The following is a 21,196-nucleotide window of genomic DNA, read 5'->3' on the forward strand; positions in this document are numbered from 1 at the left end:
AGGGATTAACAGTTGCACCCGATGCAATGCCGATTCTGTTTGAGGAAGGAAACAGAAGAGCGAAGGAGGGAGAGGTAACGGTGCCAGTCCCGCACGAATTCGAAATAGCGATACGGAATTTGGCGTGTATCCGAGCACCCGGTCGCGTCGAGTAAAATGAATAAAAATCCATTATTTCGTCACGCAAATTTGGACGAGGAAATTTAATTAAAACACATTTTGTCGACGGACGGGGACAGACCCGCTGACGTGCAACCGCGTAGGAAACCCCAGCCGAATTCGAAGTGGAATCGAACCAGTGGCGGCAGAAGCGCAGGTGATGGAGTTGGCGCAGAGGCAGCAGAGTGTATAATTTGCAACGATAATAGTGCAACAATGCACCCTCTGTCGGGCTCGCGGAAATCGGTTCGTTTTCAATTTCAATTCCACGCGAAGATCAGAATAGATATCAATTAAATTATATTCGATGCTGAATGAAGCTGTCAATATTTTAGTGTCCGGCTTTGGGAGTGCACGAACTGCTGAATCACTGTGGGTGTGTGTGCGTGAGAAAGAATGAACGCTAGTATTAGTCTGGCACTGGTGATGAATGTTGAGGTTAAGCATGCACGTTGGAAAAGGCTTTTGATACGCTCGTACCAACCTAATTTGGAAACAAAAATTGAGTTATTTAGTAGATCACCTGTACACATGAAATTGTACAGCCGTTAAAATATACCCTCACAAAGTACTGAATGGTTTCACACATTGCATTATGAGCGCTTGATAATATTGGGTCTTATCTGCTTACCGGTAGTGTTGGGAATTTTTACCTTCATCGATGACTTAATCGAACAACACAACGCACGGATCAGTCCGTCATCGTGATGGACTCACCAGCAAACAGAAGCTTGTTCTATAAAAAAAACCCCTCATCGTTGAATGAACGTGCCTACAAACGAGTCATAGCTTATCGTGGGATAGAGATAAACCTCTGATTTGGAATATGTTGCAAGATGGCAATAAATATACGAGTGATTTGAAGGTTTGGCTCAGTTTAGGCCACGTTTAACAGTTGCCAGAAAGCATGAGGACTAAGCTTGTCGTAGTTGTGCTCGCCTCGGTAGCGCTAGTGTCCGTTACTGGGGAGTTGCGATGTGTTCAACAGACGTTCGAGGGTCTCGGTGGAATGTTTCCCAGTCCCAGGTCGTCCTCGGAATATTCGCGTTGTGATGCTGGTGTAGTGCAAACGGTTCCCTGTCCAGATGGACACTACTTTGACACAGCAGTGCAAAGCTGTCTACTTGGACAGACGGCAGAACAGTCACACGTAGAAGTAGCGTTCCAGTTTGAAGAGCTTTGCAACAATCCCGACGTTGTGCAGATCTTTCCCAACCCAACCAACTGCACCCAGTACATCCTGTGCTACGGAACGGTGCCGATCGTGCAAAGCTGTAGCGGTGGGCTTCTGTTCAACCCACAACTAAACACTTGTGACGTGCCCGGAAACGTTGTGTGTGGTTACAGCTGTCCCTCTGTAGATGATCCCTACAACCCGGTGTGGCTGCCGGATGCACGGCTGCAAGATTGCTCGAGGTAAGCGTACCCGGAACCACTTGCACTGATATCTCCCACATGCGTAAGTTAGTGATTAACTCCATTCCATCGCCGTGTTATCTTTTTCGGCAGGCACTATCTCTGTTTCAAAGGTGAACCACTGCAGTTCCAGTGTTACAGCAATCTTTACTTTGACATTGAGACGCGTACCTGCACCTATCCCCAGTACTCAACGTGCCGAGTGCCGAACGTATACTGCAACACGACACTTACAGTGAATGTGGAAAATCCAAGAAGCTGCACCTCGTACTACACCTGCGTTGAGGGATTCCCGCACTATAGGACGTGTGGATATGAAGAGTACTTTTCGGTATCGCTTGGTATGTGTATTCCTGGGACATGTGGACCGGATACTACTACAACCGCTGGACCTTCAACCGTAACTGTTACCGAGCTGACGTCAACGACTGGCCCGCCCGGAACGACACCATCGCTCACATCAACGACGGACTGGAATACGCAAACAACGGATTTTACCTCCACAACCGTATCAATCTCTACCTTGACCGTACCAGAGTCGACTACGCCAGGCTTGGAGACCACAACGTCTACTGTTTCCGACACCTCCACAATGTCTCCAACCACACCAGAGTCATCAACATTTACTCCTAGTACACCGGAGCTTACAACAAACTTTGAAACACCAACGCCTACTATTCCTAACACATCTTCCACGCCTTCAATAACACCAGAGACAACCACATTTGCTCCTAGCACACCGGAGCTTACGACAGACCTTCCGACAATGACGCCTAGTACTCCCGGCACCTCCACAATATCTCCAACAACACCAGAGTTTTCAACATTTACTCCTAGTACACCGGAGCTTACAACAAACTTTGAAACTTCAACGCCTACTATTCCTAACACATCTTCCACGCCTTCATCAACACCAGAGATAACCACATTTGGTCCTAGCACACCGGAGCTTACGACAGACCTTCCGACAATGACGCCTAGTACTCCCGGCACCTCCACAATATCCCCAACAACACCAGATTCCTCAACATTTACTCCCAGCACACCGGAGCATACAACAGACTTTGAGACCACAACGCCCACTGCTCCCGACACTCCTTCAACGACACTCGATACGACAACGCTTGCTCCCAGCACAGCAGAACCTACTACTGAATCACCAACAATCTCTACTGACTCTACGACAACTACTGTAGAGTTAACAACGACTACTACGACAATCGAACAAACTACAACTACCACACCAGACTCCACCACAACAACCACTACCACCGAACAACCGACCACTACTACACCGGAACCTACCACTACAACAGAGATGGTAACGATCGATCCGAGTGACGTCTGTCCTGAAGTTGGTGTCATCATTCTGCCCTATCCTACCAACTGCTACATGTACATCTTATGTCTCAACGGTGTGGGTGGCACAGCGACCTGTAAAGCGAATGAGATTTTCAACCCAATCACGGCCGTGTGTGTACCAGGCAATCAGGAAACTTGCACGCCGTCGTAACGAGCTCAATACTCTCAGCAAGCGTTGCGATTCATTTCCTAAAATAAAACGTGCACATTGAATCAGAAACAGACACGGAGACACTGTCCATACTATTAGGCGACTAAGTAGACTTGAAATCGGTTCCCGCACTGGTGGCGAGCGTTTGTACTACTACACAACCATGTTGAACATCAAATTTATGGCTGGCAGTGAGCGTCAAACAAGCTCGCTCGAAAGCTTGCACCTTGTCCCAGTGCGCGATCCGTTTGCATAAAGTCTGCCCAAAAAAATGTGTGTGTGTGTGTGTGTGTGTGTGTGTGTGTGTGTGTGTGTGTGTGTGTGTGTGTGTGTGTGTGTGTGTGTGTGTGTGTGTGTGTGTGTGTGTGTGTGTGTGTATGTGTGTGTGTGTGTGTGTGTGTGTGTGTGTGTGTGTGTGTGTGTGTGTTGTGTATGTATGCGCGCTTGCCGAAACAGAACATTTGAATATCGCTATGATTATAAATTTATATTCGGCGAAAGAATGCCACAAAACAGGGAGGAATAAATTTCAGCTCGACAACTCCACAGCAGTGGCAGCGTGTGTTTGTCCTCCCAGCTCCATTCCTTCTGGCCAATGGCATAGGTGTCTGTGTTTGCAGAAAATACCCTTCCCCCGAGCTCCGGACGGGAATGGGACAGCAAGGCGTTTACCGCAAAACGTGGCGAGGCGAGCCGGGATCCCCCGTGCTAAATGTGGAGGCGTGTGAAAAACCACCGACGAACACGGTGGTGGCACGGCTACAAGAAAGCAATGCGCAGGGCGGAAGGGGAAAATAATGTTGAAATATTTATATAAATTTCAGATTTTGTTTTTGTGTATTTTATTGATAACGCAAACATTGAAACCCATTCATTCTTGCCGTCGCTCCCATTCTCCGTCCGCTGTGATTCCAACGGGGTTTGTTCAGCCTTAGCTGTGTTTCCCAAGCGAATTGCCATGGAGCGACAGCGGTAGCACCAACACCAAATGCAAACGCGACATCAGCCATCCATTTCCACCCAGTGCCAGCGTACCGGAGGTGCAGCACACGAATGGCAAATTCCCCATATGCATGTGGCTTCATACGCTGGCTTGCGAGCGAGCGAGAGATACGTGCCGGGGCACAAAGAAAACTGGTCGGCACTTTGGAGCGTTCCCGCAAAGAAGATGGGAGTGTTCGGGATTGCTTTGGCATGCATCGGGTACTGTGTTGACTTTTGGGATGCACTGCCCATGTGTGTGTGTTTCTGTGTGTACTTTTGCGGGGATAGTGTTGATTGGAATTTATGCCGGCAGTCCCGGTGCCCCGTGTGTGTACCGAAGGAGGGTGTATGTCTGTCACAGTCTCGTTTTGGATGGAGCGGCACACCAGGGTTTGGTAGTGATGATCCAGGCGATCCGATTTTCATCATCAGGTGGTGATAAATAAAAGTGATTGCATCATTTTTCGCCGGCACCGTGGCATGTGCATCCGGCAGGGATGTGGTTGGATACGCAAGCTTTGACCTAAATTTTTTAATCAAAATAAAAGCATTATAAGGGTTGTTCTAGAAGTATATATGCTCAAGAGCTTACTGCCAAGAAAATTTGCAGCACTTTTAGTGTAATGCTAGAATGCAGAAAAGTTGGAATCAAGCATGTTTGATTTAAGCAGAAAATTCATTCAGCTTTTACTTTGAGTCGATACGTTACAGGAATGATCTAAAATTACTTGCTATAAAAATTGTTATAACATTTATCCTACTAATGCAATTCGACTATCGCTGCAGTAAGGAATTGCTTGTTAAAGCAATATTTAAAAAAAATCTTTATATTTAAAGCACAGGCTTATCTGAAACAACATCGCATCATAAACGATCAAGGCTTTAATAAACCGCATAATCCTCATTGCAGATAACATGCCAGAGCATGCTACAGCGAGGTCCAGGTCGAGGATGGCCAGCTGTAAGTCAATCGGAAATGCATCTGCATCTGCAGGGATGCAAGTTAAAATATCATAACGGTGCAAGAGCAATGGCATCACTGCACATAAATAACAGCGCAAATGAAACATCGGAAGAAGCAAAACAAAACAAAAAATGCATTCCAGCAATGCACTTCACAATCACAAAGTAATGGCCCAAAGGCTTGTATAGGCCGGTGCATCCGGCGGCAAAGATGGAGGCAAGAGAAAAGAAGCAACAAAAATGAAGGCTCTCGGGAAAGATTTATGGGCGCACGCTCTCGCACCGGTGACCAATCGGAGGAAGGTCCTGTTGTAACTCGATAATTCATGAATAAAAACCATAAATTGAATGAATAATTTCACCCCGCCCCCCGTTTCAGCTATGGCCCATCGCTTCACCCTTTCACGCAAAAAACGACAGCCAGTGAGCAAACAAACCCGTGGGCACGACAGAAGCCCTGTCCCGTGTGGAAAATAATGAAATATTTACAAATGCACTTCCACACGCGAATGGTACGATCCGTGGCAGACGCGAAAACATGTCGCTAGAGGCTGGGTGAGAAGAAGAAGAAAAAAATATAACAGAAACACTCCCACTCCACGCCGCTGCTGCACGCCATTCAAAACCGGTAGCGGCAGTTCACGAAGTAAAACAGTGTGTGATTTATTTGAATATTTGACGTTATTCAAATTTCCGCCCATAACTACTCAGTGTGTTTGGGTGTGTGCGATTGTTTTACGTGCGGGATGGATGCTGCTGTGCCTGTGTCCAGCACCGAAAATGTGGCGGTGCAGTAAAGGCTCATGTTTATTTTTGGTACAAGCGATGGAAAATAAAACCAAACTAAACTACTTTACCGATGCAAAGTGCGATTGTGTGTATATGCGTGTGTGTGCGTGTTGCATTTGCAGTTGATGACAGGTTTTGGAATCGAAATGCTGATGAAAACAAAGCGCTGGCGCATTACAAACATCCAATGGAGAGAAAATGTGTTTCAAATTTTTGCTTGCTTATGATTTATGAAATCGGTTCACGATATTGTTTCATCCCGTGAATGCAAAGTAGGTTTGGTGACATGGTAGGGGATACGGAGAGAATGAGTATGGTGGCATGGATTACCAAATTTTCATTCGTTTGTAAAGCGAAGCGTAAAGGCCGGGCTACATTGATCGTACTCCATAGCGTAATTTCGATTTTCACTAGCGCATCTGGCGGCGGCTGACCGAAGCATTTTGCCAAACAATTTGGAGCCGCTCCAGAAAATACGTTATTTTTTCATGTTTTTTACTTTAACTGGACTGGAACAGCATTGTAATTGATAGATAAATATGTTGTGCAAGTATTTCAGTCGTTTTCGCATCAAAAAACGGTGAAAAAACAACTTAAATTCGAGATCCGGCACGACCATTCTCTCGAGGACCAAAAAAAAGCTTCCACCAGGCGCCGCCAGATGCACTAGTTAATATAAAAATTACACCTGAGAGTACGATCAATCTAGCCCGGCCTTAATGGTTTTTTAGTGGTAATATATTTTAGCTTTTGCTGTTTTAATAAGGAAACAAAACAATCGTGAGTTTTATTCATTTAGAAATAATATGAATGGGGATGAATGTTATGATTTATTCAACTACACGTTGAGAATAAATTTAAAAATGAAACCATTCCAACAAAGTTTCATCCACATAGCCATTTACATTGGAGAGCTTTTCCATTCCGATGAAGTGTTGAAGTGTTTTATGTACATCGAACTTGTCATTTATCGGTTGAAATGTTGTCAACATGTAATACCAAACCAAACTCTATTCTTTCCTCAAAAAAAAGCATAAAGACAATTATAACAAATTTTGAAACAAAGTACAGTACTTTTTAGTTAAAAGTTTGATAGTTGTCTAGCAGTTCAATTAAAAAGCATGCGTTTGTATGGACAAATCACTGCTTTTCTTTACGGCATCTGTTTACATGACACTTACAAGCCAATTATCGTGAGTTTCACCTGTCAAACAGTTCATTTCGCTGGGTATTTCAATGAGTGAAGCCGCACACTCAAAAAAGCTCTCTAACTTAAACCATCAAAGGTATCATTAGTCGCACTAAAGAGCTGAAAACGTCCTCACGAAACCATTTTCCAACCACTTCAAATCCCAAACAGAAATCAGGTCAATACTTTTGTTGCTTCAGCTTCTTTTTCCACCAACCAACCTCAATTCTAACTACACTGCACACCCACCACCACAAATGCTAACCTTAAGCGTTCGAGTTTTGATTTGTAACACCGGAAATTAAATTTCAGCAACCGGCCTCGACGAAAAGGTCACCCAGCCGACGGTACCGGGGAAGGTAACTCGAGCGTCAAACATTTCCACCCTCCTGGGGAAGAACAACTCGTCCGCAACAAGATCGAAAATCGAAGTGACACACCCGGATGGATGATTTTGGTGGGGACACGGCGCGGATACATCGGATTGGTTCCTGTCCCCGCCCAAACATCGAGCAGCAGCAGCAGATTGATTCGCTCGAAAGGTCATTCAGCGGAACGAACGATTCTTCCGGCTTGAAGACTTACCATAAAGACGATCCCCGGACGATGCCGGTTCACTCAAAGATGGTGCCTCAAATTTATGGTAATGATCAATTACCATCCGTAACAAGCATGTCGAGAGCCTGTTGGCACCCTTGTTCTTACGGCCCACAGCGGTGTTTGGTCGAACGGCCCAAGCACCCGGCGGCCCTTCTACGAAAACAATCTTTAGGTCACCGAACAACTGTCTTATCCATGAAATTGACTGCCATCGTGACTGCAACCGAGAGTCGTGGATGGTGGCGGGGTTCAAACGACTCTGCAGTAGGACGTGTCCAATACCATCGTGGTTTCGGCTTGAACTGCCGCCCACCAGTGAGATCTCCCACAAAAGCCCGAAAAACATCATCAAACAACAATAAAGTGATAATTTTATCTTTCGGTGAAGATTCGGTGCTCCAAGTGGTATTGTTCTTCTCTTGCAAGATGCTCTGCAGTTGCGTCAACCCCATAGCCTTAATGGAGCTGGGTCGAACCGGCCAGTTCAGTCCTTTTGGAGCTTCTCTGCTTCCAGCTGAATAGGTAACGGGGTTGTGCAAACTACAATGAACAGTTGCTCTTGGTAAAAGGGCTAGGGCTAACATTAAGGTCACCCTGTCGACAAGAACCTTAACCCAGCTGCCGAATATCATACCGACGCACATTCCAGCGGCGCGGTTGGAAAAACGGACAAAAACGTCACACCAAAGATAACAGCAGCCTGGAAGTTGGGGAAAGGTGGCTCCACATGACACACTAGATGTTATCGCAACAACAGGGCATTATTGTTCTCATCTCACTGCTGCTGTCTGCCCCTTTCTCCCCAGAGAATCGTAAAGTCAAAATTGGAATCAAGCGGCATTACTGAGCGGCTTACATATGTCAGCTGCTATTTCGTTCAGGGTAGACCCTTTTTTATCCTCCCCCAGCCCGCAACATTTCAGTTGGAAATGGAAGGATTTGGAAAATCTGACTGTAATTACCACGTCAGGGGACGCAAAGCCGGGGACCAAATAATGGCAAAACCTGATAGCGGAGCGATTGGAAATCATAGAACCCTAGACAAGGTAGCGGTGGACTTGGGCGCATATAGCTTATTAGTTGCGTATTGACGTTCCAATTGGAGGCAGATATTGCTGGAAATGTGATTGGATAACGAAATTTCTTTCACAAATCCAATGAAGCCTAACGATCGACGAAATTGATGATTTTATGGCACACGAAACTTGTGCTGGAAAGGTGGTTCCAGTGCAAGGTTTGGGGCAATATTGTTAATGTACGGTTGGAAGAAAATTGTCAACGAAAGGCATCATTCTGACACTTCATTGTAATGAGATTTTTGTGTGAATAGGTAATTTTGAACACTTCCAATCAATATCTTTGAACTTTGATGTAGTTCCGTTGACTATGCCATAACTGTCACATGCTATAAATAGTGTCGTTGTCAATTTATCAAGTTCGAGAGGGCCACACAACACTACCTTAATACCGAATAGCAGAACCTTTCTAGATCTCAAACTTCCTCCCGAATGTCATCTCAATGTCATATGCATTACTCAGCGGCTTACGGTATAAATTTTCGTCGATAAAAATTAAATATTAACCTAACTTTCGACCTCTGAGCGCGCTCGGTCATGCTTAGCTGCACTTCTTCAAGCATCGTAAGCTTGAAATAATGCTACCCATAGCTACTCAGAGCATCGAGCGCTCCCACGCAAAACGAACCGTGTTGGCGACAAAAGCTGCTCAAATTGATTATCGTTATCCTGTCCTGCCGCACATCCACCCGGACCCGCAATGGCTCGTGTGATTCATAGGTGAATGTTTTTTATGAGCTGCTATGCGGGGAGCAACCGAAGAAAACCACACTACAGCTAGGTAACGAAGGGAACCGAGAAAGCATCTTCACACCGTCTTCACAGCTCTGGTTACCTCGGTTACCATGGTCTCACTGCAAACCATCTAATTCAGAAGCCATAAAAATCTCCAGAATCCATCAGCCATCTCCAGCACACGGTTACGGATGTTCCGATCGCGCTACGGGGACGTATAAATTTTTCGTTCCAAAGATTGATTCACACCTGCCCAAGGGAGAGGTGGAACCGAGGAACACCTGCAAATGGGGTGAAAGATGGAGAAGACGGCGACAGCGAACGACACTGCAGATATTTTCCTGCAGTACCGATCCGATGTCGTATTTCAATCGAGACATCTTGAAGTGGCATAAAAAGGAACACATTACAGCTGAGTTTCTTTCGCCGGGAACGACCGGGAGCTGCCATCGGTAGCACGATTTCGGTACGGATCGAAGCCCGGTTACACTCATGATTTCTTTATCACCAGAAATATCTTAGCGGGTTTCGTTTTCGTCGTTTTCTTTGGTACTTCTTTTCAGGTGGTCGCAACGAAGTGTTCGATTTTGTCAGAGAAGCAACAAAAACCAGAAAGAAACTTTTACCGAAGCTGTAGTAGTTTATTTTTCTTTGCAAGCAACTTTCATTTCGAGCACTGTATGGGAAAGGTTTTCAGGAACTTTCAACACGTAGCAAATACACTTCAGTGGTTCTATTTCTGCAGTATATTTTTACCATCCATACATACATGTAGCAGACTGTTACAGCTCAGAAGCTGAATATTTATCATAAAATTTGGTTCACGAACACACCCCGCGCTCATTTTCATTACTGTGCATTTCAATTATTGCAAAGGTTGCAAGCTTTCGGCCAGCAGTACAGCTGGAACGTCATTCTGAACCAAAGAGCAAAAGGGGCCACTATTTGTCTGGATCTGTCTGTTTGCGCTGGCTAATGAATGAAAGCCTGCATCTCCCATGGTGGATGATGTTTGCGCTGCAGTGCGCTACTAAAAGGCACATTTTAATCAGCAAATCCATTTCACATAACTTTAATAGAGTTACAGTGCAAATATACTCGCACAAGGGTGTCCGCTTGCATCGGGCTTAGGAGCAAAATGGCAAAATGGATTTGAACATTTCTTCGAAATTTGTGATTGATCAGCAATTTGCCGAAACGTTTGCTCAGGGTGTTGAACAGAATCTACATCATTCGATCAAACGAGAATGCATTTATTCGATGTTCCGTACCGTACATCAAAAGCGATCGCTCCACGAAATCAACATCATCATCGCCAAAAAGCTTCGGACGGTGCATTAGTTTTAGCCGCTAAAGCTAAACCTCGTCCATATTTCGGTGGCAAACGGTGCGTTTCCGACGGTGCGATTCTGTGCTCATTGCAAAACACAAGCTAATTGAAATCGACAAAAGCGGGGGAACGGTTCTGTTGATTGCGCTCCTGCTGCTCAGCAAATCGAAATGTTGTTGCTGCAGCTGCTGCTGTGTTTACTTTGAAATTTGGATATTTTTCACAGACTGCGTTTGACTACGTTTGAAATTTGTGAAAACCAATCAATGCATTTCAATTCGGTAGATTGCACTGATTGCAAGGGCTGATACTGTTAGTGTTGCGCTTTGTTGAAAGTTTTGGAATTGAATATTATTTTCAAACCTTTTTCATTCACCAAATAATAATATAGCATGGAGCAACTTGTTCTATTTGATGTGATCTTTATCCGTTCTCTAATGCTTTAACACGCGTTTAACTTGTTATAAATCTCTTAGCTGACGTAATAAAAGCTTCGTTTCACTGTACAAAACCACCCATCAAGCAACATCCTTTGTCCACACTAACTATTTCCTCCCCTTGACATCGTATCTTCTCTTCACTTCTGCAAAGGAAGTTTTTAATAAGCCTTAAGTGGTGTGTCGGGAACAAAAGTTCATGCGAGTTATCGTGTTTTCTTGTTTGGTTTTGTTTTCACTCGAGCTCGCATACAGCACGCCGGATGAAAATGAAAAGGTCGTCACACACTCACCCTGGTGGTATTAAAAGCATCCCTACATGTGCCCCTACTTGTGAGGGGGAGAGGTCATGACAGCACATTCATTATACGACAGTGGAAGAGGTTCGTAATTTGATTTTGTCGCCAGCAAAAGCAACGGTTGGTGTATCATTCGGGGGCTTTATTTTCCTATTTATTTTGTACCCGTGCCCCGGTGGTTTGGCACGTAAGCAGGTTCCGCCAGTCACGCAGTGGTCTGGCAAATGGCATGTGCTCGGGGGCTAAGGTGTCAACAGCACCAGAAAGGATAAAGCGAAAAGTTCAATGGGTGGGTAATGCGAAGGTTAAGTGTGCAAAGCATGATGGTGGCTAGTTGCACCATGTGCGGCACGCAACGTTTTGAGGTAGGTTAGTTTTCGTTAGTTTTCGTTTTAGAATGATCACACAAATAAATCAATTTGTCATGAAATAAATTGTAGTTCAATTCCCCTATTCAGTTAGCGGTGCGATGTTGTTAGGCAGAATGTTAAAACAACTCTGTACCACTACCGAACCATTTTGAAACTCGTCAGGAACGATATACATCAAATATTTAGTTTGATCGGCCACCTAACAAAACTTATTGAAGTGTTTTATTTAATATAATTATTGTGAGGATATTTATCAGAAAGTTTGTTGGTTTTCTGATATTTTTTCAAATATCAGCCTAATTTTTGCAAGAGCAAAGCTTATAAATGGTTTTAACGATGTGTGAAAAAAGTTGTCGGAGATATAGTTGAACGAATTATACAGAACAAAATACTTTGCGGCACGTAAAGGCCGGGGGACATTGCCCGTACTCGCTAGTGTAATTTTGATTTTCACTAGCGCATCTGGCGACGACCAGCGCAAGCTAGATGTCGGTATAATTTATGTGTCAAAATTATTCATACTTGGTGTCTCATCAAGTTTCGACCAGGCTACTTGTATGCCGTTTGAAATGTTGATAAACGTCCATAAATTGCAACAAAGTAGGCCGTTATTTGTTGTTGTTGGACAAATCGTCATTCATACAAAGCGCTAGGCAACATTTCTCCGCATCTTCGAATATCTATTCATCATTGGGTAAAATTATAGCCTCCTCGACCCAAAACGTTTTTTGACAAATAAATTATAGAACAAAAATACCTGTGGTAATGATAATATTTTCAGAATTGCATAAGCATTTACCACGACTTTGCAAAAATACCTGATATTTGCCCAATTGTTACAATATCAATTCAAACGAAAAAATATACCATAAATCGTGAAGTTTATCAAATCAATCGATAAAGTAAAAAAAAACAAATTTAGATAAGACTCTAGCTCGAATTCAGCGCACCCAATGCATTATGTGTCTACAACTCGAACTTTTCTTTCGATTTTGAGCTAATCCATACTAGCAAGTAACTAAAAATTTGGTCCGTTGAGCACACAAAACTGAAATTCAGCATACATTTTGAGCGGAGTTCAATGTGTACGTCACAATATTTCAACAGTTTAAGTAAGCAATAATAAACAACAATCATGAAACGCGCTAGAATAATTTTAAGGTCGCTAAAATAAATCTTAATGCAAAATAAACACAGGCTTCATTTAAGAAGCAATCAAATAAAAAAAAACAATACACCCAACAATTACAATACATCAATAACGTATGAAACGGTAACAATCAACCAGCAATTCGTTGCACCTCCGTTGTCGAATCGTACTTTAGACAATCGTACCTGGTTATACCGTAGCCTCGCTATAACGTTTACGTTTTCTCGTTGACGTTTTAGGTTCAATACGTCATGCGCCCTTAGCATGTCAATTTTTTTATTTCATTTGTATGCCGAATACCTACAGCAATAGTTGCGTTCCTGTATACAGCTGCAGATATGAAGTTATAAACGAAAACTTGGGGGCAGTATTACGTACAATTCTTTTCAATAAAAGTGTGTGCCTAATAAGTGCTTCTGCTAATTAGAAGAAAATGGGTATTTCTGCAAGTTCAAATCAAGCTAATAAAGAAGAGGAAACTAGTGAAGATGAGGATAATATGTTCCGTTCTAACGAATCATTGGACTCAACCCGGAATCAAAGTAATTCTCGTATTGCATCAGATAATGCCGAACATAGTTACACAGTCACAAATAAACTGCCTAAAATGAAGCCCTTACAGCCGACACTACTACCGAAGGGTATGACGTGGGATGATGTCATGAGAATGGAGAATGAAATGGAACAAGCAAAACGAAGAGAGCATTTTTATGACTTGTCCAAAGATGCATATGTGCTAGTGTTCCATAACGATGAATTCGATAACAGTGCTTGTAACAGGCCCGGTAGTGCAAAGGACATGGAAAAAATACAGCAACTTTTGCAACATTACCGTTGCGATAAGCTTGATATCAATGAAAACAAGCCTGAAGAATATGTACAGCAAAAGATGACCGAAAGTAAGCTGCATTCGCGCATCTGCTTTCATTTAACAGGAATAAGAATATAAAATACAATCTTATTATTAAATTTGCAGTTTCACAAAAAGACTTCACCCCATACAGCTGCCTGATCGTGTTCATCATGAGCCACGGAAGTGTGAACGATACAATACTGGCTTCCGATGGGAAGTGGTTTTACTTCCAGGAAGATATCGTAGACAAATGCACATCAAACCGCTCATTGGATGGTAAACCGAAACTATTTGTGCTACAGGCTTGCCGCGGAAACGATCGAATCGTGGCTGATGCAAGACCCCCCAGGAGCGATAAAGTGGATGTAATTATTTTCCAAAGCACATATCAAGGTATGATCACAAAAGAAATACACTTTGTATTTCTTTTTGATTCAAACTCAGCCCAAGATGACGAGATGTTGTCACTGTACTTTCCGTTGTTCATTCTCGATTTTTGTTTATTGAAGGTTACATATCATTACGTGATATTGAGGAGGGCAGCTTTTTCATGCAATCTTTCTTAAGATTGTTGCATGAAAAAAACCAGCAAAGCATCATCAACATTAACACCCTGCTCAACCGAGAATTCAAAGAAAAAAAGTATGTTCTATCAAAAACATTTATTTATACAAAAACAAATTATATTATGCTATATTACATTACATACATAATGTTAATATTTTCAGAATAGCCCAGGTACCCACAATGACAGTGACCTTGCGGAGAGACTTGATATTTGGTGAACTGCTACGATAAATAATAAGGTTCCTGCTTAAATATGCGTAAACAAAAATTGACAGCCGCGCTTCAAAATACAAAGCCGCGGCCGTCAAATCAAAACATTCGTTCGGTCTCTTGGGACACTTGCATTGACATTAGATGGTTCTTTCAATCAAAAATCGAACCCGTTTAATGGTTAAAACTACATCTGAGTGTTGTCAAAATAATTATTATAAATGAAAGTCAACACACAACAAATAATTGCAATTTTTAATCATTTTCTTACATTACAACTTAAAAAAATATTTGAGAAATAAACACATTTTTTCAAAACTATTCACTGTTTTTTGAAAGCGTACCTCTTGCGTACTGTATCACTCGGTGAAGCGTTTGATAGGCGAACCCGCATATTGTCACCATTGTCGTCGCTTATCAATTCTTATCGCTTTTGCAGCTGTGTGCTATCGACACAGACCCGTACGTACACCTTAACATACAGTGCTCACAGTAACAAATTGAACTTTCAACGCGTAAGGTGATCGTGAGATCGTAAGGGCAGTGTCAGCCATGGGTTGCGCCGGATCAAAACACCAGGAGCCAAAGAAGGAGAAAAAGAAATCCACTACCGAAATAGTTACGGACGCGCGAGCTACAAGCACATCAGCGTTGCTAGTGACTAAGGAAACCAAAGTCACACATCAAGTGCACAGAACAATAACCAGCAGATCGAACAATGCAAGAACCTCACAAACTATCACTACTGCTGCTAACACCACCACAACAACCAATTTACCGACGCGCACATACACACCGGTGTATGAACGGCCTACGCTTACTAGGTCTGTCGATGCGTCTCGGCCGTTCAGCTACCTTCAGCCAGCGTATGAATCATTTTTCTGAGAATGGTAATCGGTGAAATCTTAACAGCGGACTGATAATCTTTTTTTGTGTTTGTTTCAGTGCAAATTTCCAAGCAAATGCTTTATCGTTAGCTTCTAGGAATACGTACGTAAAAGATAATATTCATATCGTTTCAGCTTAATATGAATATCAACTTATTTTCCTTTTGCACTCAGCACTCAACCTGTAAAATCCCGTACGTATGATCTGTCAAAAAATGCTTATGTGTTGGTGTTCCATCATGACCAGTTCAAAAATCCAACAAATAACAGAGAGGGCAGTGCAAATGACCTGAAACAAATAAAAGAGTTTTGCCAGCACTATCGATGCGATAGGCTCGACATCAACGAAAATAAAACCAAAGATGAGGTTAAGCGTAAACTGGGAGAAAGTAAGTGACTTTAACCATTCGCGCAACGGCAAGCTGTGCTGTATTTCAATCACTGCTAACGTGTTGAGTTCATCATTGCAGTTTCCAGGAAAGATTTCACCAATAACAGCTGCCTGATGGTCTTCATCATGAGCCACGGAAGTGCAAACGATACAATTATGGCAAACGATGGACTGTTCTACTGGTTTCAAGATGATGTAGTGGAGTACTGCACCAGTAACCGCACTTTAAACGATAAACCCAAACTATTTGTTCTTCAAGCTTGTCGAGGGGAGGCGACCATGGTGGCCGATGCGACATCCTCGATAAGCTACAAAGGCGATATAATTATCTTTCAAAGCTCTTACCAAGGTAAGAATAGTGGTAAGAAAGGTAAAAATGAAGCGCTTCTAATGGGAAATTAAAAAAAAAAACCTTTTTTGTTGTTTTTATTTCATCTCCCAGGAGCTGTATCGTATCGAGACACGCAAAACGGTAGCTTTTTTATGCAAGCCTTCCTACGATTAGCGCACGAGCACAACAGTGAGAGTATTGTCAAGATTAATCCCCTGCTCAACCAGGAGTTTACTAATAATAAGTAAGTGAGATTGGAAAAAGTCGTTTAAACGGGTTTACTGATTTACATTTGAAATGTATTTTTTAGAATCCAGCAAACACCAACACTCATGACGACCTTGCGGAAGGATCTTATATTACGTCATTTGCTTAAGTGAAATACACATCACGTTATAAGAGTCTTTGTGACGTATTGTCGTGGCATTCTGAAAGTCATTTAAGCCGCGACATCACACTGTCACAGCGACCCGATAAAGTGTAACGCGTATTTTGTGGCAGACAGTGTGAAACCTTGCTGCAAGTTCATTCAACCAAACCGGGCAACACAGCGGTACAACCTTCACATTGGGCTTGCTATTAATCGCAATGATAACTTTATCTAGGGTCAATGAGATTAGAAACAAGTCTTCAGTTCACCACTGCTATTATCACAGATTACTTCATACTTTTATTGTATCTATGCGTATTTGCATTTTTACACCTACCTAATACATTTTAATCTTACAGGGTTAGGAATCATATGAATAGTTCTATAAGTTAGAGGAATGTTTCAAGTGAATATTGGAATCATACACGCACCATGGTTTGCAATCATAGAATGGAATATGACAATCGAAAAAGGGATTTTTGCAATTTGGCTGGGGAGCTTTGCAAGTAAAATATTTTAATCAATTTTATAAATTTATCATGTTTAATTGTAACGGCACGGCAGTATTTATTTAGTTCACACTGTATCCAGATGGATGCCAGGCGAAAACTACTCAAAATTATTATTATTTTTTTAAATATTATTGGTATAACGTGGACCATTACCACAGTTGAAGCCAAGTAAACGTACCCTTGTTAAATTTTCCTATTCGGTTGACAGATTTCATTATATGATTGCAAACTTTCCACTAAGAGATTGCACTATTTCATTATCAGCCACTTTCCCAAACTCGATCGAAGAGGACCGATAATAGCAGTTGCCTTGATACAATGGTTGTTTTATTTTATTTCATTAGTATACTGCATAGTTACGCGTACAATATAAAAAAAATGTTTAAAAAAATGCAAGGAAACCACAATTTCATGTCATTTTGACAATCGCTACGATCGTTCTCGAATTCGATCGCGTCTGGGTAAATGAATATGATTCAAAACCCTGTACATGTTTTGACCAGTTTGCATTAGTAATTACACAACGACACAGGAGGAGACTAATTTCCTAATGGAATACAATAAACACTTGTTTAGAGTGTTCAATATGCAAGAGTAACGCTTTGTATATCATGATACTCATTTTTATTTGAAATTCGCTTTTTAATTAAAACTATCAACATCAATATAACCGCGAAAATGTTTTAAAGCTTTTTTATTATGTTCATTGCGTTCATTGTATGGTATTTTACATGGAATAAAGAAAAGTTATTGATCCTATTTTTTGGAGTCATATTATCCAGCAGCAATTCTAAAATATATCCTTATCCCCTAATTAAGTCTTGTGCAGAAAATCCTACACTTTACGGAGCGTCATTTCTTAGGCTCTAATCGCTATGAGTTATGACTGAACTGCGAAGGAGTAACACTGCTCCGTTCGGGGAATATAAACGGATGGAAATATTCCGAACAGTACCGTTATCCGGCTCACGAATGGCTTCGGCGAAGATTAATTATCGACGAATCAATTAACAATTAGCGATGTATTATTCACGAAATTGGGTTAATTAGAGTTTACACTCGCGTAGTGACCCAGTTTCCAAAGCACATCGGGCGAATGCTAATGGGTGCACTAAGATGCTGCATGCCTTAGATATTCCTAATGATTTTTATGAAATTTTAAGTTTTGTAGAAACTAAAATAAAGAACATTTTAACACATGTTTTGGTCAACAGTTCATTAATGTTTATCGCATATTTCCGTTCCTTCTTTTATAATTAATTGAAATTGAAACAAAAAGTTTCTGATAGTACGTAGAGACAGCGAAAAGAAAACTTCACAAAAGTCGAAAATGCTTTGCAACCGGCGAGGGCGCCTCCCAGCACCGTTTTAATAAAGTCCATCGGTCCGAATTCCAATCCGTCGGAAGAATCTCATCAAAGAAAGATAATAAATCCATTCGCCTCGTTCGGTCTTCGTCCGGCTGCTTGGAGCGCGAAGCACCAGTAAGAAAGTTTAGCGTCGAACAGAAGCTTTCCGGTAACGTGGGTCGAGTAAAAGGGAAGGGCTGGATAAAAATTCAAAAGTGAATTGCTGCTCATCGATTTGCTTAATGAAAATCGCTTTCACCCTCGCCCTATGCTTGCCGGAGTCCAGATACGGAACCACTCGTCCAGCACGGACTCGACGACCATCGCCGGGGAGGTGGTATTTTCCATTTCATTAGCATTGCTGTAGGCGAAACCCCGGTGGAAGGTGAGGGATGAGAAAGCGGAAACAACACGCTATAGAAAAGCAAGCTATAGAGGCTTTCAATCTTTCAAGTTTATCAAAATTAATCCGACCAGTAAACCCTTTTTTTTAGGCCCCAGCATGCCAGACGGTTCGACATGGTTCGATTTGGATAACGGCCGGATGCAGATAAGTGGTCGGGTATGATCTGCCTCTTCGCGGTTGGAACGAGTTATTGGACTCGTGTTTTTCCTCTCACTTGTTCCACAATATTAGTTGAACAACAAGAAAAAGATAACGCTGCCTGACAGACTATTACTTGCACATGCAAAATCAACCAGCAAAAGGAATGGCAACCCTTTCTTGCCACATTGTAGCCAACGATCATTTTTAACTGAAACTGGGAGATTGCCCTGCCGTTTACTCTTTCCCGGGTCGTGGGTCGTGTGAAAGATAAATCCATTAGTTCAAGAGCATTTGAGACAGAAATTGCTGTGCATTTCCTAGTGCATACTACCCAGAGGTAGTACGTGGTGCTGTTTGGACCATTCCACTGGTGAGCCATAGCGAGTGCGGAAGCATGAAGCACATAATTAAAAAGAAAAAGGTCATCCTTAGGCTGAGATGCACTGAACGACCGAGGCAGTTCAGTGAGTGGTTTTTCCACTACGATGCCGAAGTGTCTTGCTTCCGCTGGAGCGTTTGCTACAAACAGTCTCGGCACGTTCTTTGGGGATAAAAGGAAAAAAGGCGAAAGAATGTGTGACCTTTGGCAGGAAGCAATCTGGAACGTAAGATTTGTGTACTCATTAGGAATAACAATGACGATTGTTAGTGGAAAAGTAGAGATTAAACTGTGGCAATTCACAAGGAAAACAAAATCAGGTCGAATAAATTGAAGGATCAATCTCAAAATTTGACTATGAAATACTTTTTCTTATCACCATCACCAGCACCCAATTCAATAGTTTTCACACCGCATTTTCTTTTCCATTTAGTCAATATTAATCTTTTTAACAAAAGAGAATGCTTAAAGAGTACATTTTCTACTTCATCAGCTTGTGTGTATCTCATACTACTTTCAACAGCAAACAAATACAAAAAAGGACATGTTACAGTCACCTGCATGTCGAGCACCATGGAGCATGGAGTGTAAATGAGGTGCGCTCGAAAACGAAACAAGTGAAACAAACTTTCCAAATAACATTTATGCTTGATTAGGAAAGTTTTGTCATTTGCTTACAACCATGGTGACAGTGTAACTGAGTGGAACAGAACAGAATAAAGCATGTTAAGTAGTGGTGAGAAACTTTTTCTAAAAATCAAAGTTTGATCGTACAGGTGAGATGCTTTTACTGTTTGGACAATGATCTCGAGAGACAAAGGAGATGTATTTTACATGAAACAAAAAACACTGTAGCAGTATATTTTAATTAAATGATTAAATGTGCTCGAGAAACCATCACTTGTGAACTTTTTAAATATTTCTTTATAATGTCACCTGATTATGCTGACTTACAATAACATGTGAGCTTTTTCTAGTCTTGGCTAGTCTTGAAAGCTAAACAATTAATTTTACAATACAGCTGTAACAGTTGTTCTAGTTACTGACCATATCTCCTCTCCAACAAGAACACTGTTAAGTTCTTATAAATTAACCATAAATCGCTCAAAAATTAAATAGTAAATAAAAAAGCGTAAAACGAAATTTCCAGCCAAAATATTACTAATTTTCGAATAATTTTGTAAGTAGGGGGTGGTTTTAGCAGTAGATTTGGACTGAATATAACAGTTTTAATTTTTGAAATAGTTTTTAACATTCGATCAAATGAGAAATTATTTGCATTTTACAATTGATGTGTCAAATCAGTACAATTTGATCAAAGAACTGTCAGATATAGAAAACCGTGTATCTTGGAATCCGCGTATAGGAGGTACCGTGTATCTCGAGGACTACAGTATTTCCCTGAGTTACGCAAATAATACCTCCGGAATCGTGTTACTCGATTTTTCGTGCAACTCAAACATCACGTTTTGCATCAAAATAATGTTGAAAATAGTTGGGGTTAGTTAATAGTTTATTGTTATTAGTTAGTTAATTGGGGCAGTCCCGTGGTACAGTCGTCAACTCGAACGACTCAATAACATACCCGTCATGGGTTCAAGCCCAGAATGAATCGTCCCCCCGCAGCAAGGAATGACTATTCAGCTACGTGGTAATGAATCAAGCCTCGAAAGCCTGTATAGGCCGGCATGTCCGCATAGGACGTTACGCCAAATAGAAGATAGAATACAAATCGTGTAGAAAACTTCGTTATGTATGACTTTTTAGTAATTTCAAAATTGTTTGAGAA

The 21,196-nt window shown here is 41.8% G+C and overlaps 4 protein-coding genes across 5 annotated transcripts; 3 read left to right on the plus strand and 1 right to left on the minus strand.

The window, feature by feature from the left end:
- The first annotated feature begins 1,013 nt into the window (after positions 1-1,013).
- LOC121600016 (endochitinase A-like) lies at positions 1,014-3,157 on the plus strand. Its single transcript, XM_041928264.1, has 2 exons — positions 1,014-1,575; positions 1,669-3,157. The coding sequence occupies exons 1-2, from the start codon at positions 1,067-1,069 to the stop codon at positions 3,086-3,088; spliced, it is 1,929 nt and encodes a 642-aa protein (XP_041784198.1). The 5' UTR covers positions 1,014-1,066; the 3' UTR covers positions 3,089-3,157.
- A 337-nt stretch (positions 3,158-3,494) lies between these two features.
- On the minus strand, positions 3,495-15,062 carry LOC121599889. Its single transcript, XM_041928005.1, has 2 exons — positions 14,986-15,062; positions 3,495-4,595 (listed from the first exon to the last, which is right to left on the minus strand). Exons 1-2 carry the CDS (start codon positions 15,033-15,035, stop codon positions 4,091-4,093), a joined length of 555 nt encoding a protein of 184 aa, XP_041783939.1. The 5' UTR covers positions 15,036-15,062; the 3' UTR covers positions 3,495-4,090.
- On the plus strand, positions 13,285-14,906 carry LOC121599888 (caspase-1-like). 2 transcript variants are annotated; one of them, XM_041928004.1, is made up of 4 exons: positions 13,285-13,910; positions 13,988-14,257; positions 14,374-14,506; positions 14,598-14,906. In XM_041928004.1, exons 1-4 carry the CDS (start codon positions 13,445-13,447, stop codon positions 14,647-14,649), a joined length of 921 nt encoding a protein of 306 aa, XP_041783938.1. In that variant the 5' UTR covers positions 13,285-13,444; the 3' UTR covers positions 14,650-14,906. The 2 variants fall into 2 exon arrangements, with proteins under 2 accessions (XP_041783938.1, XP_041783937.1); XM_041928003.1 differs by having other exon boundaries at positions 13,286-13,910; positions 14,593-14,906.
- Positions 15,063-15,097: 35 nt separating the features above from the next.
- LOC121599887 (caspase-1-like) lies at positions 15,098-17,891 on the plus strand. The gene is made up of 6 exons (XM_041928002.1): positions 15,098-15,507; positions 15,587-15,631; positions 15,703-15,917; positions 15,999-16,268; positions 16,362-16,494; positions 16,561-17,891. Exons 1-6 carry the CDS (start codon positions 15,194-15,196, stop codon positions 16,628-16,630), a joined length of 1,047 nt encoding a protein of 348 aa, XP_041783936.1. The 5' UTR covers positions 15,098-15,193; the 3' UTR covers positions 16,631-17,891.
- Positions 17,892-21,196: the final 3,305 nt, after the last annotated feature.

The sequence above is a fragment of the Anopheles merus genome, chromosome 3L, assembly GCF_017562075.2.
Source record: "Anopheles merus strain MAF chromosome 3L, AmerM5.1, whole genome shotgun sequence".
NCBI lineage: Eukaryota > Metazoa > Arthropoda > Insecta > Diptera > Culicidae > Anopheles > Anopheles merus.